At 45.9% G+C, this 27,375-nt stretch overlaps 1 protein-coding gene across 2 annotated transcripts in view; it reads left to right on the top strand.

The window, feature by feature from the left end:
* Window positions 1-27,375, top strand: part of LOC121279187 (carbohydrate sulfotransferase 9-like) — a 124,003-nt gene that overhangs the window by 93,017 nt on the left and 3,611 nt on the right. For both annotated transcript variants that reach the window (XM_041190189.1, XM_041190190.1), the window contains one exon: window positions 25,513-25,550. In XM_041190189.1, the coding sequence (XP_041046123.1) occupies window positions 25,513-25,550 (38 nt within the window). The remainder of the gene's footprint in view (window positions 1-25,512; window positions 25,551-27,375) is intronic.

A 27,375-nucleotide genomic window follows, 5' to 3' on the forward strand; every position in this document is an offset into this window, starting at 1 on the left:
AAATGCTAAGATTGTAACATTACCTATGCTACAAGCCCGGTCACTCCGCTCAGCGGTTGTAGAAGGGGAAGTGAGACAGCTAAACTGGACTTTTCTAACCTGGATTGTATGTGAGATAGAGGTCAAGTGATATCCTTTTTGATATTTTGATCCTTTTAAAGGAATATATTTTATATATAAATCAATATAATATGTATAGGATGTAACTAAGGCAAACCGATGAAGGTTAACTGAGTGTAAGAATATACAAACATGGCGACCTGTTTATGTGTGGCTGAAGAAGGGACCTTGGCCTGTGTCCAAGTAAACATTGGAACATGTTTCGTTTCTATGTTTAAACTAGTGATATTAATAGAGGTGGTAAAAATGTGAAATTGCCGAAAATGGTCAACATCAACAGACACATGAGGCTGACTACCACACCTGACCCCCACAGGAACCCTCCTGACCCCCCCTCACTGGACACCCCCACTCCACTGACCCCCACCCCCCACTCACCCCCACACAATTCTTCCCACTCTCCCCACCCCTTCACAGGACCCCCAACTGTTCTCCCTACCCCCAACCAACCTCCCCACTGACCAAACTCCCTGACCACCTGACCACCCCCAATGACCACCCAGCCCCTCCCCTACTGTCCACCCCCAATGACCACCCAGCCCCTCTCTCACTGACCACCCCAAAGACCACCCAGCACCTCCCCCCTACTAGCCACCCCCCATGACCACCCAGCCCCTCCCCCACTGACCACCCCCAATGACCACCTGATCTCCACCACCACTGCCCTCCCACCCCATCCACCCCCCGCCACTCCCCCCCACCCCCCCACTCCCCCAGACCGGGAACCCACTGCGCTGCACTACTCGGCTTATGTTGGAAGGTCAGGCAAGAAAGGGGCGGACTCATTCCCCCCAGAAACATAGAAACTAGGAGCAGGAGTAGGCCATTCGGCCCTTCGAGCCTGCTCTGCCATTCATTATGATCATGGCTGATCCTCTATCTGAACGCCGTGCTCCCGCTCGCTCCCCACACTCCTTGACACCATTAGAGTCCAGAAATCTATCTAAACCCTTCTTAAATATATTCAGTGACTTGGCCTCCACAGCCTCTGTCTGGTAGAGAATTCCACAGGTTCACCACCCTCTGAGTGAAGAAGTTTCTCCTCCTCTCAGTCTGAAATGGTCCAACCCGAATCCTGAGACTGTGGCCCCTCGTTCTAGACCTGCCCCTCAACCAGAGGAAACATCATCCCTGCACCCAGTCTGTCCGTCCCTGTCAGAATTTTATACGTTTCAATGAGATCCCCCTCTCATTCTCCTAAACTCCAGTGAACACAGGTCCAGTCGGCCCAGTTTCTCCTCACACGACAATCCTGCCGTCCCAGGAGTCAGTCTGGTGAACCTTCACCGCACTCCCTCTATGGCAAGTTATTCTTGAGTGTAGAGACAAAAATTGCACACCAAACGGGAGTTGCAGGGCTGTATCTGTTTTTAGCTAAATAGGGTATGTAATATAAGTGCTGTTGAAATTAAAAATTGCAGATTTTTTTTTTTTAAATTCCTGAAAGGATCTGGGACTTTAAATCCAAGAGTCGGTAGAACAGCAGTGATTTTTAAGTGAAATGTAACATTGTGCACCAAAGCAGCACCACCAGCAGAGGGGGCCTTTTTAGCTGGCAAAACAAAGTTGCTTCCAGACAAAAGCAGGGGTTTGAACATAAGAACATAAGAACTAGGAGCAGGAGTAGGCCATTCAGCCCCTCGAACCCGCCCCGCCATTCACTACGATCATGGCTGATCTCATTTCGGCCCCAACTCCTGGTACTTGTTCTGTGAAACTCTGCAACCCTCTTCCCCAGAGAGCAGTGGAGCCAGGGTCAGTGAATATTTTTAAGGCAGGGGTAGATAGATTCTTGACTAACAAGAGCATGAAAGGTTATTGGGGGTAGGCGGAATGAGGAGTCAAGGTCCACAATCAGATCAGCCATCACCTTATTGAATTGCTGAGCAGGCACAAGGGACCAAATTCATTTGTTTTATTCCTTTAAGGGTTGTGGGCTTCACTGGCTGGGCCCAGCATTTATTGCCCATCCCTAATTGCCCCTTGAGAAGGTGGTGGTGGTGGTGAGCTGCCTTCTTGAACCGCTGCAGTCCATGTGGTGTAGGTACACCCACAGTGCTGTTAGGGAGGGAGTTCCAGGATTTTGACCCAGCGACAGTGAAGGAACGGCGATATATTTCCAAGTCAGGATGGTGAGTGGCTTGGAGGGGAACTTGCAAGTGGTGTTGTTCCCATCTGTCTGCTGCCCTTGTCCGTCTAGATGGTAGTGGTCGTGGTTTTTGGAAGGTGTTGTTGATGGAGCCTTGGTGAATTCCTGCAGTGCATCTTGTAGATGGTACACACACTGCTGCTACTGTGCGTCGGTGGTGGAGGGAGTGAATGTTTGTGGATGGGGTGCCAATCAAGTGAGCTGCTTTATCCTGGACGATGTCGAGCTTCTTGAGTGTTGTGGGAGCTGCACTCATCCAGACAAGCGGGGAGTATTCCATCACACTCTTGACTTGTGACTTGTAGATGGTGCACAGGCTTTGGAGAATGGCCTACTCCTGTTCCTAATTCGTATTTATGTTGGTAAATATAAGAACAGGCAGTTTAATCAGCTTCTTGAATTTTCCACTCGACTTAGCCTTGTCAGAACCACATGTACTTTTTCAGAAGTGTAATTATACCATACTAACAACAACAATTTGCATTTATATAGTGCCTTTAAAAAGGCACTTCACTGGTGCATTATCAAATGAACAATTGGACACCGAGCCACAGAGGGAGATATTAGGATAGGCGACTGAAAGCTTGGTCAAAGAGGTCAGTTTCAAGGATCATTAATAATGGATTAGGGAGAGGTGGAGAGGCAGAGAGGTTTAGGGTGGGAATTCCAGACCTGGGGCCTCCAGTGGTGGAGCGATGGAAATCCGTGAAGCTGAAGCGGCTGGAATCGGAGGAGCACAGAGATCTCGGAGGGCTGAAGGGTTGGAGGATGTTGCAGAGAAAGAATCCGGAAATAGGGACCAGGCCATGGAGGGATTTGAAAACAAGGATGAGGGTTTTAATATTGAGGTGTTGCCGGGCCCAAGAACCAACATAGGTCAGCGAGCACAGAGGTGATTCTTGGACGTAACATGATTTTGTGATGCAGGACTATATCCTTAATGTCTTTAATAGGAACTGTGATGAGCTTGATGTACCGGACAGGTTTATTACATGAAACAGATAACTTTATTACAGAGCTCTTGTAGAGGCTACGTGCTTGAACCAGGGTCCATGACTAGAAAGCTCCGTCCCTCAGATTATCCACGCTTAGGCCTCAATCATCAGTACAATCATGTGACCTCTAAAGGCAGTAGGAAAGGTTATACCTACAATCACTACAGGAACCATTTCTCCAGCTTGACTAAACTCTGTTCCTTTGCGCCAAGGGTCAGAGTTTAAGGGCAGCGGAGGCCTCAGGGCCATGGTCTTTTCTGAATTGCCCCCAGGCACAGGGAAGAGTCCCGTGCTCAGGGTTATTAAAGCCAGGGCCAACAGGAAACCACCTCATGTATTCTTTTGTCAATGGAAGATTCCCACCAGCCTCTGAAGAGGAAAGTGCAAGATGGCAAGGAGATTCTTCCCTGTCATCCCACAGTACCTAAACAGCTCTTTGCAAAGTCACGAATGACATCCTGTGAGACCGTGACAAAAGTAAACTTTCTCTCCTCGTCCTTCTCAGACTGCCCTCCGCCATCCTCCTTCAATCCCTCTCTACTGCCGTCCCCTCCTGTTTCTTCATGCTTGGTGACGTCCTCCGAAGGCACAGGGCAGTTTTTCACATGATCGCTGACGACACTCAGCCCTACCTCACCACCACCTCTCTCGACTCCTCCACGGTCACTAAGTTATCGGACTGCTTTTCCGACATCCAGTACTGTGAAGGGCAAAAGTTTCCTCCAATTAATTATTGTGGGAAGCCACTGTTTTCGGTCCCCAATCCAAACTCCGTTCCCTAACTACTGATGCCGTCCCTCTCCCTGGCAACAGTCTGATATTAAGCCAGTCCGTTTGCAAACCTGGTGTCACATTTAATCGCAAGATGATCTACCAACCCCGTATACACATCATCATTCTGACCACCTATTTCCACCTCTGTAATATCACTCCATTTCACCCCCATCTCAGCTCATCAGCTGCTGAAACCCTCATCCTTGTCCTCGTTGCTTCTAGGCTCGACTGTTTTACCACATTCCTGGCTCCCCCATTCTGCCCTCCATAAACATGACCTCACTCCAAAACCCTGCTGTCAGCATCTTAACTCATAGCGAGTCCCGTTCCCCTATCACCCCTGTGCTCGCTGACCTAGACTGACTCCCGGTCCAGCAAAGTCTCGATTTTAAAATTCTCATCCTAGTCTTCAAACCCCCTCCAGGGCCTCACCCCTCCCTATCTCTACAATCCCCTCCAGCCCCACAACCTTCCGAGATCTCTGCACTCCTCTAACTCTGGCCTTTTGAGAATCTCCAATTTTAATCACTCCACAACCGATGGCCATGCCTTCAGCAGCCTGGGCCTCAAGCTCTGGAATTCCATCTCTAAACCACTCCACCCCTCAATTCCTCTTTCCCCCTTGAAAATGCTCCTTAAAACCTACCTCTCTGACTAAGCTTTTGGTCATCTAACCTAATACCTTCTTATGTGTTATACCTTGTTTCACAACACCCCTATGAAGCCCTTGGGGGATGCTTCATTACCCTAAAGGTGCTGTATAAATGTAAGTTGTTATTGGTGTCATTGGTTGGAGAAATGAACAGGAGACTGGTCTTTTGGTAGACCCACTACTATGATTCTAGTTTCTCTCTTCCCTAGGCTCTTAGACTAATCACTGCAAGCCAGTCCACTCTTGAGAAGTAAACTGGTCCGTTTATACTGATTGGGAATGAGCATTGAAGTAACAAATAAGAAGACTTAAACACAGCCTTTGCTTACCTCGATTTCAATTTGATATACAAATGTGTTGGAATACACACAGCTCAGCAGCATATTAGTAATGTACTTGTCACCCACCGCAAGAGCAAATTAATACAGAGATATTATTATTTATTTCGCTGATGTTACAGAGGAATAAGGACAATACTTTGTAACATCTATGGAATGGTATGGCCATTTGGCCCATCATGCCTGTGCCAGCTCTTTGAGCGAGCTATCCAATTAGTCTCTCACACTCACTTGCTCTTTGCCTATTTCCCTGCAAATGTTTCCTTTGCAAGTACTTATCCAATTCCCTAAACAATATTGTGTTAATTTTTTGCGGCTATTTCTAAAGCCATATAAGTAGGATGTGATGCATGTGAGGCTGTAACAAGGGGACAGATGGATAAAAAAGCAAAGCATTACAGATACTGGAAACTGGAACCAGAAAATGGGTACATGTAGCAATTGTAGCTTTAAGGAATATAGTGACTGTAGCTTTAAGACTTATTGTATAGTATCACATGACATTGTGAATGAATTGTGGGGAACCTTAGAGTGGGAGTCCTTCTTCTAGTTGCAGAGCTTGACAGAAGCATGTAACTGCTGTTGTAGCCTGTAAATAAAGTTTGATGTTTCTAATGAGAAAACTGTCTGGAAAATCAACAGAAAGACAACATGGGGATTTGACATCTGTGGAGGAAACAAGCAAGGTTCTTTGAATAGACCAAAGGCTGCATTTTTTCTGCCACGTGTGGGTATTACTCCATGGAAGCCCATGGTTATATTTTTGGAGGTTCAAATATGGGTCAACGCTAGCATTAGTTTCTTTTGTTCACTCAGCAGTGAATCATTCTCAGGTACAGTTCCACAGGTGATAAATCCCTTCTTGTATCTTGCACAAGTGTCCCTTCCTCACATGTGTGTGTATAGGCAGCAGGTATCTGAGACCCTACAACCATCAGATATCTCGGCGTTCCTCTAATTCTGGCTCCTTGTGTGTTTACTATTTTAATCGCTCCTGTGAATCTCCTTGGGACATTTTTATTACGTTAAAGGATGAGGGAACCAAGTGAAATATTTCCAAGTTTGCTGATGACACAAAACTTGGTAGGGATGGGAATGGTGAGGAGGATATAAAGAAGCTTCAAGGCGATTCAGACAGGTTGAGTGAGTGGGCAAATACATGGCAGATGCAGTATAACGTGGATAAGACCATAAGACCATAAGACATAGGAGCAGAAATTAGGTCATTCGGCCCATCGAGATAAGCGTGAAGTTATCCACTTTGGGAGGAAAAACAGAATGGCAGAGTATTATTTAAATGGTGATAGATTGGGAAATGTTGATGTACAATGGAACCTGGGTATGCTCATACACCAATCACCGAAAGCAAGCATCCAGGTGCAGCAAGCAGTTAAGAAGGCAAATGGTATGTTGGCCTTCATCGTGAGAGGGCTTGAGTACACGAGCAAGGATGTCTTACTGCAGCTGTACAGAGCCTTGGTGAGACCACACCTGGAGTATTGTGTGCAGTTTCATCTCCTTACCTAAGAAAGAATATACTTGTCATAGAGGGAAGCAGCGAAGGTTCACCAGGTTGATTCCTGGGATGGCAGGATTGTCGCATGATGAGAGACTGGGTCAACTAGGCCTGTATTCACTGGAGTTTAGAAGAATGAGAGGGGATCTCATTGAAACAAATAAAATTCTGACAGGGATGGACAGACTGGATGCAGGGATGGTATTTTCTCTGGCTGGGGATGGTGGGGGTGGGGGGGGTGGCGGTGGCAGCGGTCTATAACAAGGGGCCACAGTCTCAGGATACAGGGTAGACCATTTTGGATTGAGATGAGGAGAAACTTCTTCACTCAGAGGGTGGTGAACCTGTGGAATTCTCTACCACAGGAGGCTGTGGAAAACAAGTTACTGAATATATTTAAGAAGGAAATAGATAGATTTCTGGACCCTAAGGGGTATGGGGAGAGCGTGGGAGTATGGTGTTGAGATAGAGGATTAGCCAAGATCATATTGAATGGCTGGGCAGGCTCGAAGGGCTGAATGACCTATTTTCTATATTTCTTTTTTCTATATAAGTGCAGTTTGTTGTTATGCCACTCTTAGGTTTCATCGTGTAAAAATAAAGCTTCCCCTCATGTTGCTGTTGCCTCTTTTGCCAATTACCTTAAATCAAAGCCCTCTGTTATCTGAAATATTAAAACATATATCGGTCTGAGAACATCAGCAGCAATACTGCCTCCCATTCTTTATAAAATGAATGAGAAACTCAGGACTAATTGCACAGATATGATGGACCGAATGGCCACCTTGTGTGCTGTATCATCCTAAGATTCTGTGAGGGACCACTCAAGCGAATCGAGATTTTCTGATTCACTGGCCGATTGCACGAAGTGACAATCTTGTGAAGATTCATGAAACAGTAGGTGATGTATGAAAAATGTGAAATATGAAATTTCCCAAGACCTGTTGAAACCTGTGGGAAACCACTGTGCAAGCCTTATTAACCACCCTAACAATTACAATTCTGTTTCAATAGCAAGTGTAATTGCTGAATAGCAACGGCTGTACACTGGGAGAATTTGAACACTCCTCGACAGCCAGCTTTGTTTAATTTTGTTCAATCAGCGTCAACTCAAGATTTCTCTTTCATGTCCTGCATTGCTAAGGGAACAACATACTTGGCAAAAAACCTCTGCAGAAGAGATTGTGTTAATACCTTGTGGAAGCTGTGTCCCGGATGGCTTGTTGTTCTGTGGGAAACATTGCATACGTGTGGCTTAGAAGCTCAATTGTCAAATGCCAAATTGGCAAAAAACCAGCTACCACCGACACAAATTGTGCCATTGGTAACTGCTGCATAAAGCTAAGGTCATGTTCCTGATCACCCAGGATCGAAACTGTTCTCTATAAAGTGGCTCCTTATCTTAAGCCCCTCATCACAAACTGATGATTTCTATACCTTTTACCTGGCAATTCACACAATTCCCGCCTTGCATCGTGATATGAAAGTTAAAATTTTACCCCACAGCAGGAGGAGTTAATTGACTTAACTCTTTGGTTTTAGTTGCAGAGCAAGTAAGGGGAGATGGTGGTGCAGTGGTAAGGTTAATAGTCCAGTAAGACAGAGGTTATGGCTCTGGAGACATGGGTTTAAATCTCAAGCTGGGGGATATTCAATGAATAAATTACAGAATTCTAACAGCATAGAAGGAGGTCATTCGGCCCATCATATCTGTACCAGCTCTCTAAATAGCATTATGACCTAGTGCCATTGCCCTTGCACATTGTTTCTATTCAAATAATCATCTAATGGCCCCTTGAATGCCTTGGTTGATCCTGCTTCCACCACACTTCCAGGCAGTGCGTTCCAGACCCGAACCACTCGTTGTGTGAAAAAGATTTTCTGGAATTATAAAGCTAGTCTCAGTAATGATGACCAGGAAGCTATCACTGATTATTGTAAAAACCCACCTGGTTCCCTTTAGGGGAGGAAATCTGCTGTCCTTACCTGGCCTGGCCTACATGTGACTCCAGGCCAAGAGCAATATGGTTGACTCTTAACTGCCCTCTGAAATGGCCCAGCAAGCCCCTCAGTTCAAGGGCAGTTAGGCTTGGGCAACAAATGCTGGCCTTGCCCAGTGACGCCCACATCCCCATGAAAGAATGAATAAAAGCTCTGTTAGCCAGTACAGTCTGACAATGAAACAGCACAGAATAAGGCCATTTAGCCTTTTACATGTTTGCTCTCTTTGAAAAAGTTATACAATTAGTCCCGCTCTCCAGCTCTTTCTTCGTTCCCTCAGCAAGTGTTTCCCCTTCTAGTATTTATCCAATTCCCCTTATGAAAGTTGCTATTGAATCTTCCACCACCCTTTCAGACAGTGCGTTGTAGATCATAGCAACTCACTGTGTTTAAAAAAAAAAACCCAAACCTTCATCTAACCTTTTGGTCCATTTGCCAATTACCTTAAATCTGTGCCCTCTGGTTACCTACTCTTCTGCCGCTGGAAACAGCTTCTCCTCACTGAGTATAACTCCCTTGCTTTGTTATCGATAGTTGCTTTCTTGTTCCATATAATTGCTACTCAACCAAGTGAAACTTTTAATTATAAGCCTGCCTTTGTTTTCTGTATCATTCGAACCAATTTAAAAAGTTTGATGTGTACCAGGGAGTTTTTAATCTGCAGAGCGAACTCTTTTCCCATGCTGTTCTCCAGTGAAACAGTGTGCAGTGGCATGTCTTTAATGAAGCCCCTCATTACTTCATCGGCAGGCTGGTATTGCTGCAGGGTCAGCCCAGTGGCACTTTAACCCATACTTCCCTGCTCCAAGACAGACAATTTTACAGTGTTATGAGAAATCGATAGTAATACAACATTGGGAGATTTTAGCTTAGTCTCATCAACCCTTCCCTCAAATCTTGACCCCTAATGATGAGGTAAGTTTGGGTTTTAAAACATGGCGTGCTACATTTCACTCAGGGTGTCCAAGCCGCAGTGGCAATAAGCACTTTTAGAGGCAAGTTGTCGTCTGGATGGTGATGGTAGAGGCTCCAATATTTCCCTCCATCACACTGCTGACAGGAATCTCTCCCACTCTTACCACCTGCCATTGGTGTATGTCGGAAGTTTTTAAAGTTGATACTCAACCCGTTCGGTCACATTACGAATGCGCCTTCCTTGGCTGACAAGTCCTGGGGTGGGACACGAGCTTGGAGCGTCTGGTTTAGAGGCAGGGACACTACCCACTGCACCACAAGACCTCTGTTTAAAAATCCATATGTTTCGGGATCTGTGTAAAGATAATGAAGGTAGAAAGTTATACAATTATGTTGGATCCAGTGCCCTTGGTTTGTTGGGGCTAAAGGATCCGGGTTACATACTTTGTTCGGGGTGACCGAGTTGGTACAGAGACAGAGAACATCCGGAGATCATTGTCAGAATAAACACATGCTGTTTATTTACAATCTAACCCTGCAGCTACACTAATATATTCACCACATAAAAACTCTGTCTTCACTCCTCAGTGACTAACCCAAGACTCTCTCACATAGAGGTAGCCCGGGCTACTCTGCTATTGGACAATAAGATCATGTGACCTTACAGTATAATACTTGCTTAAAGGTATATTACATATCAGATTACTACATCCCTCCCCTTTACTGAAAAATACATTTTTACAATTTTTCAATACATCAGATTATTTACATAGTTCAATTATTTACAAAGTCAGTCTCTCTAGGGGCTTTCCTTATACATGTAGATCATCTCAACTCTACAGCTTCTGAAGTTTGCTTTGGCATCTCCCTTACTGAAGTCGTCTGAGTTTCAGGTTCTACAGCAGGTATCTGTAAATTTGTTTCTTCGATTCTTTCAGGTACAATCAGCACTTCAAATACATTTATACTTGGTTGAGTTCTTTCAACAGGAAATGTTGATTCAGTCTCGAGCACCAGTGGAATCACCTCTGGATATTTGGCTTCTCCACTTTGTATGTGATCCACATGTGTCCTAATTATTCAACCTCCGACTTTCACATGGTAGGAAAGAGCTACAGCATTTATTTCACCCCCATTTCTATTTTCACTTAGTTCTGCTGAAGAGTCACACGGACTCAAAACATTAACTATGTTCCTCTCTGCAGATGCTGCCAGACCTGCTGAGTTTTTCCAGGTATTTTTGTTTTTGTTTTGGATTTCCAGCATCCGCAGTTTTTTGCTTTTATCTTAGTGTTTAATTGACTGCTACTTCTCTTCATGGAATGCCTACCTTGAAGAAGTTTTGCTCTTCTCTCCGTCAGGATTTTCGTATCTCTCTTTTGCCTTGTTCACCTTCATTGCTTTCCATTTCTCTCCTGGTGTTTAAATAATTTATATAGGTTTTTCTTTTCCCACCTATTTCCATTATTTTTAAATGTATTTCAATCCATTGTTTTATCTCTACCTTTTAGCCTATTTCGATCCCTTCCCCCCCACCCCACCCCCACTAGGGCTATCTGTACCTTGCTTGTCCTGCTTTCTACCCTTAATTAGCACCTTCCTTTAGATAATATCACCACTTTCAACACCTCTTTGTCCTTTTGTCTGTGACATCTTTTGGTTATCTCCACCTATCACTGGCCCTCTATCCAGCTCTCTTGTCCCAACCAACCCCCCCTCCCACCCCCCTTAAACCAGCTTATATTTCACCTCTTTCCTATTTTTCCTTAGTTCTGTTGAAGAGTCATACAGACTCAAAACATTAACTGTGTTCCTCTCCGCAGATGCTGTCAGACCTGCTGAGTTTTTCCAGGTATTTTTGTTTTTGTTTTGGATTTCCAGCATCCGCAGTTTTTTGCTTTTACCTGATACTAGCACTTCAGGTAATCCATTTATGGTGAAGCTTTGTCGTAGTTTGTCTATTGTTGCTGAAGATGTGGGTGACCTCACTTCATATTTATACATCGATTTTGAATGAGCATCTATGATAAGGAGAAACATTGTTCCCATAAAAAGGTCCCACATAGACAATGTGTACCCATACCCATGGCCTTCTTGGCCCCTGCCTGGGGCTATTGCAGGTCATTTTTGTACTTGTTGACACTGCAGACAAATTCTCACTAAGTTTTCTATTTCTCCATCCATTCCCAGCCACCACATATAGCCATGTGCTATTGCCTTCATTTTGGAAATTTCAGGATGTGCACTGTGAAATTCAGATAACGATGGCTTTCGTCCTTTTGGATGAACAATCACTCGAGCTCCCCACAATAAAATACCATCTTGGCTGGTTATCTCATATCTTCTCTGGAAATGTGGCTTCATTTCATCGGATTCTTGTGTCTGTGACCCACCATGTAGAACTTGATTTCTCACTTTGAATAAGACTGGGCCTCGATTCATCCAATCTTTAATTTGTTTAGCACATATCAGTGATGAGTCCAGGAAGTTCAGCAACAAAGACGTATTCCTGGAGAATTGGAACATCCTCATCCTTTATTCGCAAGGGTAACGACTGAGTGCATCTGCATTTGCAATTTGACTTCTGGGTCTATGAATAAAAGTATACCCATACGCTGCTAAGATCAATGCCCATCTTTGTGCTCTTGCTGAGACTATAGGGGGTATAGCCCTGTCTTCACTGAATAGTTCTAATAATAGCCTGTGGTCTGTTATGAAAGTAAAATGATGACCCTGGACATATTGATGAAACTTTTTAACATCGAAAATGATCACCAGGCCGTCTTTTACTTTTTGTGAGTACTTTTTCTCTGCAGTACTGAGTGTTCTCGATACGTATCCTATAGGTCGTTCTGATCCATCATCCATTCGATGGGAAAGCACTGCTCCCACTCCATAAGGTGATGTGCCACACGTTAATATCAACTCTTTCATTGGATCAAAATGTACCAGCAACGTAGAAGATTGTAGTAACTGTTTCAGTTTAGTGCAAGTTTCTTCTTGTGGTGCTTTCCATGACCACCTCTGGTTTTTTTTGAGCAAGTATTTCAATGGCGCCGGTTCTGTCAACAAATTAAGCGAGAGGCATCTGTAGTAACTGATCATCCCCAAGTACGATTTCAGTTTGGATGGATTCCTTGATGCTGGGGTTTTCCTCATGGCTTTTGCTTTTCCTTCAACTGGACGCAGGCCTTGTGAATCGACCTTCTGACCCAGGTAAGTTACCTCTTTCACCTGGAATGTGCACGTTTCCTTTCTCAACCTCACCCCAACCTGCGATAAACGTTTCAGAACTTCCTCCAGGCTCATCAAATGTTCTTTCTCGGTGAGTCCTGTCATGAGAACATCATCCAAATAAACTGTAATATGGGGCAATCCCTGTAATAAACTTTCCGTGGTTCTTTGGAATATGGCGCAAGCAGAAGATACACCAAATGGTAAACGGATGTATTTACGGTGACAAACTTCTGGGACAAAGAAGAACAAAGAACAAAGAAAAGTACAGCACAGGAACAGGCCCTTCGGCCCTCCAAGCCTGCGCCGATCATATTGCCTGTCAACGAAAACGTTTTGCACTTCCGGGGTCCATATCCCTCAATTCCCATCCTTCATGTATTTGTCAAGCTGCCTCTTAAACCCCACTATTTTACCTGCTTCCACCACCTCCTCTGGCAGCGAATTCCAGACACTCACTACCCTCTGCATAAAAAACTTGCCCTGCACATCTCCTTTATAGTTTTCTCCTCTCACCTTAAATCTATGTCCCCTAGTAATTGACTCTTCCACCCTGGGAAAAAGCTTCTGACTATCTACTCTGTCGATGCCACTCATAATTTTGTAAACTTCTATCAAGTTGCCCCTCAATCTCCGTCGCTCTAGTGAGAACAATCCAAGTTTCTCCAACCTTTCCTCATAGCTAATAACCTCCAGACCAGGCAGGATCCTGGTAAACCTCCTCTGCACCCTCTACAATGCCTCCATATCTTTCTGGTAATGTGGTGACCAGAATTGCACGCAATATTCCAAGTGTGGCCTAACCAAGGTTTTATACAGCTGCAGCATGACTTCCCAGCTTTTATACTCAATACCTCTGCCAACGAAGGCAAGCATGCCATATGCCTTCCTGACTACCTTATCCACCTGCGTTGCCACTTTCAGTGACCTGCGGGCCTGTACACTCAGATCCCTCTGCCCGTCGATGCACTTAAGTGTTCTGCCATTTACTGTATAATTCCTGCCTGTATTAGACCTTCCAAAATGCATCACCTCGCATTTGTCTGGATTAAGCTCCATCTGCCATTTCTCCGCCCAAGTCTCCAACCTATCTATATCCTGTTATATCCTTTGACAATCCTCTTCACAATCTGCAACTCCTCCAACCTTTGTGTCGTCTGCAAACTTATAATTAGCCCAGTTACATTTTCCTCCAAATCATTTATGTATACTACAAACAGCAAAGGTCCCAGCACTGATCCCTGCAGAACTCCACTAGTCACAGCTCTCCATTCAGAAAAGCACCCTTCCACTGCTACCCTCTGAGTTCTATGACCAAGCCAATTCTGTATCCATCTTGCCAGCTCACCTCTGATCCCGTGTGACTTTACCTTCTGTACCAGTCTGCCATGAGAGACTTTGTCAAAGGCCTTACTGATATCCATGGTGGCCTACAGTAAACCCCCAATATTGTGACTGCACCCTTCCTATTCCGGAGCTCTACCCATATTGCCTCGCTGCATGAGCTCACTGAGGTGTCCTCCTGTCGTACAGCTGTGATATTCCCCTTAACCAGCAGTGCAACTCCCCCACCTCTTCTACATCCCTCTCTATCCTGCCTGAAACATCTAAATCCTGGAACGTTTATCTGCCAATCCCGTCCATCCTTCAACCAAGTCTCTGTAATAGCAATGACATCATAGTCCCAAGTACTAATCCAAGCTCTAAATTCATCTGCCTTGCCTGTTATAATTCTGCTCTAATTCCTATTGCTGGCAGGCGTGACTCATATCCAACTTCTTTTGGCCTTTTCACCTGTCAGTTTAGTGTATAAATCTTTAATTTTAGGTATGGGATGTCTATCCAATTTTGCCACTTTATTAATTTATAGTCCCCACATATTCTAATGCTTTGGTCAGGTTGGAGAACAGGTACCATTGGAGCTGCCCATTCTGAAGATTGTACTGGTTGTATCACTCCCAATTTTTCTAATCTGTCCAGTTCGGCCTTTACCTTATCCCTCATTGCATAAGGTACCGGTCTTGCCTTCGTGAATTTTGGCGTTGCCTCAGGCAATGCTGTAGCCCTTCAATTTTTCCAAGATCTTCCTTGAAAACTGAGGCATAATTCTGTAATAACCGTGAAAATCCATTAGTTCTTTTAGTTGGAAGATTTCCCTCCATTCCATTTTAAGTTCTTTCAGCAAGTTTCATCCAAGGAGACTAGGCTCCTTGCCTGCTACTACTATCAAGGGTAAGCTCACTGTTTGACCTTTATAGTTTACTGAGACTTTACATACGCCCTTGACTTCTATGCTTTCTCCTGTATAAGTCTTTAATTGTTCAACAGTTACTTCTAAATTCAACGTATGTTCTCCCTGATTCAAGTATTGAAAAGTGTGCTGTCTGGTCACTGTAGTAGCTGCACCAGTGTCCACCTCCCTTCTTATTCACACTCATGGTTACATAGATAGGCTCCATTCTTCCTACCTTTAACGTATACAGCGAATACATATCAGCATCTATTGCTTCAGGATTTTCAACACTGTTTATCTCACTGGGTTTTTGCCTTTGCCCGACAGTCTGCCTGATTCTATCTTTACAATTTCTCTTGAGGTGTTCCAAATCGATGGCAGGAGCAACGTTCAATCTTTTAAAATGGTGTTTCACCACGGGGCTGTCTACTTCCATCTCTGTTGGCATGACGCCGTGCTTTTGCTGCCGAAATCTCCTTTTTAATTTGTCCGTTCGATGTGGCTGCTTCCCGCTTCAGAACAAAGCTCTGCGCTTTTGCGCTCTTTTTGGTTGAGGCTCCGCGCTCCAACATGGAGGACGGCACCATTTTGCGCTCCTAGAATGGCTTCTGAGTCTCGCACTGCACCTTCCATTGCCAGACTGATTTCCAACGCCTTCAGAAATTCACGATTTGTTCCTGCCAACAATCTCGTCTGGATCGCACTTTCGCTTACACCACGCACCAGCCAATCGCTAAGCTTATCGTTGATTGAAGTCCCGAACTCGCAGCGTTCAGTTAATTGCTTCAGACTCGCTACGTAAGAAGCAACTGCCTCCCCTGCAGTTCTGATTCTTGAGTTGAATTTAAATCCTTGTATGGTCACTGATCAGCTTGGGCTGGTGATGATCCTTCACCAGGCTCACTAAATCATCGAAACCTTTCGAGTCTGGGGCACTGAGGTTCTGGATTATTCCAAATGCCTTACTCCTAAACTTGGACAGGAGGATCGCACGCCTCTTCTCCTTCCCCCACAATGTCGTTCGCCTGGAAGAAGAACGCGAGGCGTTCAACATAGTGAGACCAGTCGCCCGAGGTTGGATCAAATGGCTCCATTCTTCCAAATTGCAGGATCCCTTAGGGAATTAGTTCGACGCTCAGAAGGAAATTGTCTTGAACTTACAACCGCCGTGCGAGGTACGACCTGAGTCTTCTGGTTTCCTTCGTTTTTCTCTCTCACTTTTTGCCTCATTCCTTACGTGATTTTTCGCGCTTTTTTTTCTCGTCGCTAGTTTGTTGGATCCAGCGCCCTTGGTTTGTTGGGGCTAAAGGATCCGGGTTACACACTTTGTTCGGGGTGACCGAGTCGGTACAGAGACAGAGAACATCCGGAGATCGTTGTTAGAATAGACACATGCTGTTTATTTACAATCTAACTGTACAACTACACTAATATGTTCACAACACAAAAACTCTGTCTTCACTCCTCAGTGACTAACCCAAGACTCTGTCACATAGAATAGAGGTAGACCGCACTACTCTGCTATTGGTCAATAAGATCATGTGACCTTACATTCCAATACTTGTCTTAAAGGTATATTACGTCTCGAGTTACTGCAAATTAGAAATGGTTTTAGTACACTGAGAATGTGGAGAGGAGGAAAGCGCCTATTTAGAATCATAGATGATATCTCACAGAATGAGGTCAATATGGCCTATCGTGCCTGTGTCAGGTCTTTCACCAGCCTGGACTGGTTGGGCTGAATGGCCTGCATCTGTGCTGTAAAATCTGTGTAATTCTGTGCAAGAGCACAACAACACCCAGCTTGTGTTTACAAGGCATATTTATCACAGTAAAAAATCCCAATCACAGGAGCGTTATCAAAAAACGTCTGACATCGAGCCACCTTGGGAGATATTTGGGCAGATGAGCAAATGCTTGGTCCAAATGGTAGATCTTAAGGAGCATCTTAAAAGGAGGAAAGAGAGTTAGAGAGGCAGAGAGGTGTGGTGGGGGGGGGGGGGGGGGGGGGGGGGGGGGGTGGGGGGGGGGGGGGGCAGGATTTGGGTGGGGGTGGGGGGGGGGGGTGGGGGGGTAGGGGTAGGATTTCCAGAGCTTGGGATCCAGGCATCTGAAAGACACAGCCGCCATTAAAATTGGGGGTATGATGAAGGCCAGAATTGGAGGAGCACAGAGACCTCAGAGGGTAGTGGGGCTGGAGGAGATTACGGAGATAGGGAGGGGTGGTGGGTGCAGCGAGTCCATGGAGGGATTTGAAAACAACGCTCAAAACTAGGAACGGGTTGCCTACACGTAATTGCCGATGCTCTTCTTGGGACTTCTGATTAACATGAGAACACTCAACTAGAAAGATTGAAGGAAGCAAGGTTTTATTAGTTGGTGAGATCACAATGCTAAGTGTATAACTGAAACAGGTAGACATCAACCTGAGAACGCAGGGAAAATCTGAATTAGAATATCGACAAATCAGTACCTGGATATCTGGGCACAACTCAGTGACCCTTCAGTGCCGCAGGGTAACTCGACAGCCTATTAAATGTCAAATTCTCTTCTGGATTATGTGACCCACTATATGAAGTGAATTTATTTTCTTAAGAAGCTATCCATCAGAAAGGTTCATCCGTGATGCCTGTGGATGGGTATTTCAGTCAGTTAATGTAGCAAAGAGGGTGAATTCTACATCAGGCCACAGACTGGAGAACCAGCTCTCGCAGGTGAATGGAATAGGTAACAACTTGCGTTTTTACAGAGCTCGTTTACCACATCAAAAATAAGAATAGGCTACATCAGAAAAGTACTGACTGGGTCGTAGAATGATGCAGCACAGAAGGAGGCTATTCGGCCCATCGGGCGGTACTCGACGGAGGCGACGGGAGTCTCACCACCAGTGGGAAGCCTTACCAGCGATCAAGGACCCCCGGGGTGGGAAAATCCGGCCTCCAAGAGCTGCCAGCCAATCAGAGGCCAGCAGCTGTGCATTGCTCAGCAACACCATGAGGGGGTAGGGGGTGGGGGTGGGGAGGGTGGGTGCAACCGCCGGTAATGCACCCAGCTGGGCCCAGGATTGTCGAGGAGAGCCCAGGCCACAAGGTAGCCATCCACATAAACTACAAACGCCATTTGTTTTCAAGAAATATATCGTTCTTCCCCAGGAGAATTCCCCAATGGAACAAGCTGCAAAAGGACATGGTCACAGCCCCCAGGCTATTTCCATTTATAAGTTTTCCATTGGCCAGGACTGCCATGTCAGCAGGTCACGTGTGGTTTGGCCAGCGCTAACCACGTAAATGTGAGCGGAATACAAAAATGTTAGCCTGTGATGCCAGTTAACCGAAGCAGAAGCAGAAGCTACAGGTGAGTCACGGGGTGGGGGGGGGGGGGGTGGGTGGGGGGTGGTGCTGCTGGGCAGCGGGGGAGAGAGGGTTCGGCAGCAGTGGGATGACTCTCGGCAAGACCCCCTCCTTCCCAATGCCGGCTTCCTCCACCAGACGCTGAGTGCCTTTGAGCGAGGACCCTGCCACTCGTGCCCCAGACCGGAAGCCCGCCAGCAGCTCCCCGTGGTTTAGCTGCTCAGGCTCCAGGTTTGGCATGTCCCCTCCCACCCCGAGATGAATACCAGCAGCAGCCGAGTCAGGCCTTCAGGTGGCCTTTAATTTTCCAGCATTTTTCATTTTTATTTCAGATTTCCAGCATTCAAGGTATTTCGCTTTTCTTCTACTGTGTTTGTGTGTGTGTGCGTGTACACGCGCAAGTGTGTGTGCGATTGTGTGTGAGTGTGCAAGTGTGTGTGTGTGTGCAAGTGTGTGTGTGTGTACGATTGTGTGTGTGTGTGTGTGTGTGCAAGTGTGTGTGTGTGTGTGTGTGTGTGTGTGTGTGCAAGTGTGTGTGTGTGTGTGTGTGTGTGCAAGTGTGTGTGTGTGTGTGTGTGTGTGTGCAAGTGTGTGTGTGTGTGTGTGTGCGAATGTGTGTGAGTGTGAGTGTGCAAGTGTGTGTGTGTGTGTGCAAGTGTGTGTGTGTGTGTGTGTGTGTGTGTGCAAGTGTGTGTGTGTGTGCGATTGTGTATGAGTGTGAGTGTGCAAGTGTGTGTGTGTGTGTGCAAGTGTTTGTGTGTGCGAATGTGTGTGAGTGTGCAAGTGTGTGTGTGTGTGTGTGCAAGTGTGTGTGTGCGATTGTGTGTGTGTGTGTGTGTGTGCGATTGTGTGTGAGTGTGTGTGTGTGTAAGTGTGTGTGTGCGATTGTGTGTGAGTGTGTGTGTGTGTGCATGTGTGGGTGCGATTGTGTGTGAGTGTGTGTGCAAGTGTGTGTGTGTGTGCAATTGTGTGTGTGTGTGAGTGCGTGTGTGTGTGTGCAAGTGTGTGCGTGTGTGTGCGCACGCGAATGTGCGTGTGCTATTGTGTGTGTGTGTGTGAGTGTGTGCGCGTATGTGTGTACAAGTGTGTAAGTGTGTGTATATGCGCACGAATGTGGGTGTGCGATTGTGTGTGTGTGCGCGTATGTGTGTGCAAGAGTGTGTGCGTGCGTGCGTGTGTGTATGTGCGCGAATGTGCGTGTGCGATTGTGTGTGAGTGCGAGTGTGTGCACGTATCTGTGTGCAAGTGTGTGCATGTGTGTGCGCGCAAGTTGCGTGCCTGTGTGTGTGTGTGTGTGTGTGTGTGTGTGCACATGTGTGTGAGTGTGTGTGTGTAAGTGTGTGTGCATAAGTGTGAGTGTATTTGAGCGTGTGTTTAAGTGTGTGAGTGTGTAATTAGAAGCAGGTGAAGCAGCCTGGGCACCCGATTCATCTCTTGAATCTAATCTCATCAGTTTTGCCGTGGAAATATTAATTGTGTTCATCATATCACACAGCCTTTTGAGGGAATGGAATTGGTGAAAGGATTTGATAGGGTAGAAAGTGAAAAACCACTTCCCCTGATGAGGGGAGTCCGGACCAAGGGGGCTGGGCCTTAAAATTTGAGCGATGGCCATTCAGGGGTAGGTGGAGTTAAGATATAAATCAGCCATGATGTAGCGGAATAATGGACCAGGCTCGAGGGGCTGAATGGCCTCCTGCTCAATCAATGTTCCTAGTGAAGAGAGAGAGAGAGAGAGAGAGAGAGAGAGACAGACTTTGGGAGGGTCGGCGGAGGGGCGGGGGGTGGGGGGGGGTGGTGGGGGTGAAGGGGAGAGTCTGGATCGTGAGTGGGAAGAAACACTTGCACTTACATCATGATCTCAGGGTGTCCCAAAGCACTGCGCAGCCCTGTGAGGCATTGTCACTGTTGTAATGTCGGAAACAGAGCAGTGAATTTGTTCACAGACAAAAGCTCATACAAACAGCAAAAGTTGTTAATTGACCGCTTAGTCTTAACAGCTTTTTTGGGAGGGGGGAGAGTTCCAGATTTCCACCAGCCTTTGTGCGATAGACCGCTTCCTGGCATCACGTGTGTGAAAGTCGGGAGTGGGCCCGCCGACAATTTGGGGGGGGTGGTGTGGTGGGGGTGCAGTTAAGCCCATTAAAGTCCCCATGGGCTCCGATTTTTCGATGTCCCTCCGGCCTTGCAGCTGTCGGACGGGGCGAACCTGCCAGGCGGACTTTTGATGAAACCTCATCCCAGGGCCGGGATGAGGTCCCCGTTATTCAATTTAAAATTAAAAAAAAAACGTTCGGACAGAACTTTCACCCGCCCGTGTGTTCGGGGGACTGATTCTGACCCGTGGACCTTTCTTACCGGATTTTAAAATCTTTCTTCGGTCGCTTTTAAATCTTTCGGCTCCCCGAGGCAGCTCTCTGCCTTCAGGGAGCTTTCATCCTGCGTGCTCGCCCATGTCCGCGCCTATGTCAGCGCCCACCATCCCCCCAACCTCCCCCCACCCCCGTTCCTGGCAGCGCCGAGCGTTTCAAAGTGCGTTTCGAAATTGCAGTCGGGGAGTGGGGGGGGGGGTGGGGGTTGCCGATCAAGGCTGGGGGTCCACTCTCCAGCTGCTCCCAGGCCTGCCGATCATGTGCGCCCACCGAACCTAAAAATCCAACCCCTGCAACAAAAACAGAAAGGGCTGGAAAAATTCAGCCGGACTGTGGAGAGAGAAACAGAGTCAACGTTTCGAGTCAGAGCTGAAGAGAGGTAGAAACGTGATGGGTTTTATACTGTTTAAGAGGCGTTGGAGCAGGTGGTATAAATTAGAAGATCGGGGGCAGGTGGGAGCTCAGGAGAGATTGGCAACGATGCCAGACAAAGGGAGTTTTAATGCCAGTGCTAAAGACTAAAGAAGGTGCTGATAGTAAGCATAAAGGTAAGATAGCAGAATGTGTCAATAGCAGAACAAGGGTCTGCGTCTCTGTGAAAGCAAAACGTAAGAACACGTGACAGATGGCCCTGTGGGTTGGGGGGGGTGGGGGTGGGGGGGGGGGGGGGGGGTGGGGGGGGTGGGTTGCAGGGGGTAAAATGGGGTCAAGGTGGAGGGGAGAGTTCATGATCTAAAGTTGTTGAACTCAATATTCAGTCCGGAAGGCTGTAAAGTGCCTGGTCGGAAGATGAGGTGCTGTTCCTCCAGTTTGCCTTGAGCTTCACTGGAACATTGCAGCAGGCCAAGGATGGACATGTGGGCATGACAGCAGGGTGGTGAGTTGAAATGGCAAGCGACAGGAAGGATTTTTTATTCATTTATGGGGTGTGGGTATCACCAGGCCAGCATTTATTGGCCATCTGTAATTGCCTTCTGAACAAGGGCATTTAAGAGTCAAGGCTATTGCTGTGGATCTGGGGTCACATGTAGGCCAGACCAGGTAAGGACAGCAGATTTCCTTCCCAAACGGACATTAGTGAACCAGATGGGTTTTTATGACAATCAGCAATGGTTTCATGGTCATCATCAGATTTTTAATTTTATTGAATTCAAATCTCACCATCTGCCATGGTGGGATTTGAACCTGGGTCCCCAGGGCGTTACCCCTGGGTCTCTGGAATACTTGTCCAGTGACGATACCACTATGCCACCCAGACTGGGAGAGGGTGATCATCTACATTTAGTCTTCCCAATGTAGAGGAGGCCTCATTGTGAGCAGCGAATAAAGTAGACCAAACTGAAGGAGGTGCAGGTAAAAGCACTGCTTGACCTGAAAGGAGTCTTTGAGTCCTTGGACAGTGAGGAGGGAGGAAGTAAAGGGGCAGGTGTTGCTTATTAACGCCAGGCAACGCATGTTAAAATCAATGCTGTTAATCCTGGAGCACCAGCTACCTCAGACGTTTAAGCACGCCAGCAGTGATCCCACAATCCAAGTATCGGACATGAATTCTCTTCCTGGTTTTCAGTATTGTTGGTGCTTTTGTACATCAGCCAGTTTTGACCTGCCGGTTAGTTGTTAAAGAGCTCTGTTTGAGAGCAGCTGTCGCATTTGGATCGTTGTTTTCCTGACCAACGTAAATAGGCCCCCTGATTGGTGGATTGAGGGCTTTGCTTCATCGGCTGATTGTCCTGTCATCAAATTCTTCATTCACCTTCCGAGCTTTGCTCACTATCGTTTTGCTGTCAGGATAATTATAGCTGGTTCCTTTGTTGTGGGAATCTTTTAACCAGTGTTCCGCTTTGTAAACGTCTCTTTGTCCCAACTAATTGGTGTCTCTGTATTCAGACTGCTGACAGTGGCAGTATTATGTACTAAAAACAGAAAATGCTGGAAAATCTCAGCAGGTCTGGCAGCATCTGTGGAGAGAAGAACTGAGTTAATGTTTCGAACCCAATATGACTCTTGAGGAGTCATACAGCCTTGAAATGTTAACTCTGTTTCTCTCTCCACAGTTGTTGCCAGACCTGCTGAGATTTTCCAGCATTTTCTGTTTTTATTTCAGATTTCCAACATTCACAGTGTTTTGCTTTTATCGCAGTATTATGTAGTCTTGGCTCAGTGGTCACAGCAGTCAGAAGGTCATGAGTTTGAGTCTCACTCTGCAGACTTGACCGTGAAATCTAGCTAGCATCCCAGCACTCGGGGAGTGCTGTATTGTCATAGGCAGAGCTGCATAATTGGAAGGTCAGTACTTAGAAAGCACTGCACTGTCAGAGGGTCAGAACTAAGGCAACACTGCACTGTCGGGGAGTCAGTAATGAGGGAGTGCTGCACTGTCAGAGAGTCATTACAGAGAGTGTGCTGCATAATTGGAAGGTCAGTACTGAGAAAGCACTGCACTGTCAGAGGGTCAGGACTAAATGAGCACTGCACTGTCAGGGGGTCAGTAATGAGAGAATGCTGTACTGTTGGAGGGTCAGTACCGAGGGAGTGCTGCACTGTCGGAAGGTGAGCATTGAGGGATTACTGCACTGTCGGACAGTCAGTACTGAGGGAGTGCTGCACTATCGGAGGGTCAATACTGAGGGAGTGCTGCATTGTCACAAGGTCAGTACTGATGGAGTGGTGACATATCGGAGGGTCAGTACTGAGGGAGTGCTGCACTGTCAGAGGGTCAATACTGAGGGAGCCCTGCACTATTGGAGGGTCAGTACTGAGGGAGTGCTGCACTGTCAGAGGGTCAATACTGAGGGAGTGCTGCACTGTCAGAGGGTCAGTACTGAGGCAGTGCTGCATTGTCGGAGGGTCAGTACTGAGGGAGCGCTGCACTGTCAGAGGGTCAATACTGAGGGAGTGCTGCACTGTCGGAGGGTCAGTACTGAGGGAGTGCTGCACTGTCGGAGGGTCAGTGCTGAGGGAGTGCTGCGCTGTCGGAGTGTCAGTACTGAGGGAGCGCTGCACTGTCGGAGGGTCAGTACTGAGGGAGTGCCGCGCTGTCAGAGGTGCCATCTTTTGGATGAGAGGTTTAACCTCAGCCTCTCAGGTAGATGCCTCAGATGGTCTACACTGGTGTTTATGCTCCACAAGAGCCTACTCCTACCCTACTGAATCTCAAAGTTACCTTCCTATTCCTTCCTTCTTTGTGTGTTTATTCAGCTTGCCCTTAAACTATTCTATTTGCCTCAACTACCTCAGCATGTGGTAGTGAGTACCACATTCTCACTTTACATTTCTCCAGCTGTATTTCCTGTAGTGACTGGCTCATACCACCTTTTTTATTTATGAGCCTCAGTTTTGGACTCTTCCCTCAAATAGAAGTTTCTTTGAAGCCTTTTGTCATTTAAAGAATCTGGTATATCCTTCCTTTTTAGTTTGGCATAGCAGTAATATCACTGGAGCAGTAATCCAGAGGCCGAGGCTAATGTTCTGGCCATATCCCTCTTTCTATCCTTTCTCCCCCAGCCACAACTCCCCCCAACCCCCACCTTCCACCCCCACCCCCAAAAAAGACCATCTGTCACTTGGCCTATGTTGTTCTTTCACAGAATGCTGATCCTTGTTCTGCTATTAACACATTCTGCTGTCTTACCTTCACCCCACCATCAGCACCTGCTTTAGTCTTCACGACTACCATTAACACCCCCTTTGTCTCGTGTTTATGACATTTTTGTCAAACTCTCCTCAGCTCCCATCTATCTCTGACCTTCTATCCTGCTTTACCTGCCCCCCCCTCCCCCCACCCACTAAATGAACCAGATGGGTTTTTACAACAACCAATGATAGTTGTCATGGTTACCATTACTGAGATTAGCTTTATATCCCAGATTTTAATAGTTGAATTTAAATGCCACCATTTATATTGGGATTTGAACCTGTGCCCCCAGAACATTAATCTGGACCTCTGGATTATTAGGCTGTTGCACCGCCATCTCCCCAGCCCAACCAATAATTTCATTGTAGGAAAAATAATGACCCAGGTCTTGCAGTCACCTTTGAACAAACGGCCCTCACCATTCATTACTCTTACAGCTGCCCTTCGTCAGCTTTTATATGGCAACATACAGTAATTAGGGAACTATTTCAGTGTACCGCCCTCTACAGGGAACTCGTGGTGTGATTGAACATTCTTCACTGAGGCACGCAGGGTCTGTTGTTTGCTCCTTGAGATGCAGGAGTTGCTGGAAAGGGCAGCCTTTATTGACCACTCCTAATGCCAGATAACGTAAGATAGAATATTTAATTCAATGTAAAATCGGGCATGGAAAGTTGAAATAACGAGCGAGAAAGGTGAGATTATAAGTGAGACAAAAGAGGTGACAAAATGAATTTTTAAAAACGTTTTTGAAATCTCCAACATGAATTAAAATTGGAAGGAATGAGACTGCACACTTGTAAAATTAAGTTTTCAGAGCCAGAGAGGTTGGTTGGCAATTAAAATTCACCTACACGTGAATGGACAGACTCTAACATTTTCTGGCATGTTTAGTGGCTGTCTAATAGATACCTACAACAACCTCAAGCCTTTCTTGTGTTTGAATGCTGAGTCTATTAGAGAGGTACCATTGTAATGAAGCTTGTGGAAGAGAAGGGAAACTCAGCAGCAACCTCCTAGTTTACGCATTTAACAAGTCATGTGCAGACTCTGGATGATGCTTTTGTGATTTACTCTTTAATAACAATAAGCGTTGATAGCCTCACTGTTATTCCAATTGCAAAATCCAAGTTACAATGTTTATTTCAAATTGGTGGATGCATTTCTGTTTCTGAAGAATTTATTTCTATGACAATTAACCCTTATTTTATGCTCTCCTTTAATTTTAGTGCTGAGATACAAGATTCAACAGGAACAAAGTAACAAGGTAATTGAACCTAATAAAAACAAAAAAACTGCGGATGCTGGAAATCCAAAACAAAAACAGAATTACCTGGAAAAACTCAGCAGGTCTGGCAGCATCGGCGGGGAAGAAAAGAGTTGACGTTTCGAGTCCTCATGACCCTTCGACAGAACCTGTCGAAGGGTCATGAGGACTCGAAACGTCAACTCTTTTCTTCTCCGCCGATGCTGCCAGACCTGCTGAGTTTTTCCAGGTAATTCAGTTTTTGAATTGAACCTAATGGTTGTGTTCCTTGATATAGTGTACAGGAATTATGAAGAATAGGCATGCAATCTGACAGTAGTTCATATTCAAAACCAACCCTCACCATTTCCATGACAATTACCTGCTACATCTTCACTTTGAGTTTTTTTTTGTCATACCTTTGAATGCAACACTATTAGAAATTCAAAACAAAAACAAAAATACCTGGAAAAACTCAGCAGGTCTGGCAGCATCTGCGGAGAGAAACACTATTAACATTTCGAGTCCGCATGACTCTTCAACAGAACTAAGGAAAAATAGAAAAGGGGTGAATTATAAGCTGGTTTAAGGGGGGTGGGGTGGGACAAGAAGAGCTGGATAGAGGGCCAGTGATGGGTGGAGATAACCAAAAGATGTCACAGACAAAATGACAAAGAGGTGTTGAAGGTGGTGATATTATCTAAAGGAATGTGCTAATTAAGGGTAGAAAGCAGGACAAGCAAGGTACAGATAGCCCTAGTGGGGGTGGGGTGAAGGATTCGAAAAAGGCTAAAAGGTAGAGATAAAACAATGGAAGGAAATACATTTAAAAATAATGAAAATAGGTTGGAAAAGTAAAATCTATATAAATTATTGGAAAAAACAAAAAGGAGGGGGAAGAAATGGAAAGGGGGTGGGGATGGAGGAGAGAGTTCATGATCTAAAGTTGTTGAATTCAATATTCAGTCCAGAAGGCTGTAAAGTGCCTAGTCGGAAGATGAGGTGCTGTTCCTCCAGTTTGCGTTGAGCTTCACTGGAACAATGCAGCAGGCCAAGGACGGACATGTGGGCATGAGAGCAGAGTAGAGTGTTGAAACGGCAAGCAACAGGGAGGTCTGGGTCGTGCTTGCGGACAGACCGAAGGTGTTCTGTAAAGCGGCCACCCAGTCTGCGTTTGGTCTCTCCAGTGTAAAGGAAACCTCATTGGGAGAAACGAATGCAGTAGACAAAGTTGAGGGAAGTACAGGTGAAATGTTGCTTCACTTGAAATGAGTGTTTGGGCCCTTGTTTTAGAAATTCACTCTTGTTGACTTAGCTTGTTTCAGTTTGGAACTTAAAGAGATGAGGACTCTCGCACAGTTGGCGATAATCCTGGAGGTTTCATGAAATGGCCTCTTGCCAGTGACTGCGTTGCCCCCACTTTCCCACCAATGGTCACCCAACATGCCCATCGTCACACGTGCCCCACCTTTGAAGTCAGTCAAAAAGCATTTCATCACTATCCATTGTAAAAATTGATTCATGGGAAAGGTTCCAGGGATGAGGAACTTCAGTTACGTGGATAGATTGAGGAAGTTGGGACTGTTTTCCTTGGAGAAGACAACATTGATAGGAGGCTTGATAGAGGTGTTCAAAATCATGAGGGGATGGAGAGAGTATCTAAGGAGGAACTGTCTCCATTGGTGGAAGGATCAAGACTTAGAGGGCACAGATTTATGATAATTGGCAAAAGAAGCAATGGCAACATGAGAAAAACCTTTTCACGCAGTGAGTGTTAATTGCTGAAAAAAGAGACATGTTGAAGCTTTTCTCTTTCACTCTTCAGGACACTTCACAAGAATACCAA

The sequence above is a fragment of the Carcharodon carcharias genome, chromosome 6 (genome assembly GCF_017639515.1).
Source record: "Carcharodon carcharias isolate sCarCar2 chromosome 6, sCarCar2.pri, whole genome shotgun sequence".
Classification (NCBI taxonomy): domain Eukaryota; kingdom Metazoa; phylum Chordata; class Chondrichthyes; order Lamniformes; family Lamnidae; genus Carcharodon; species Carcharodon carcharias.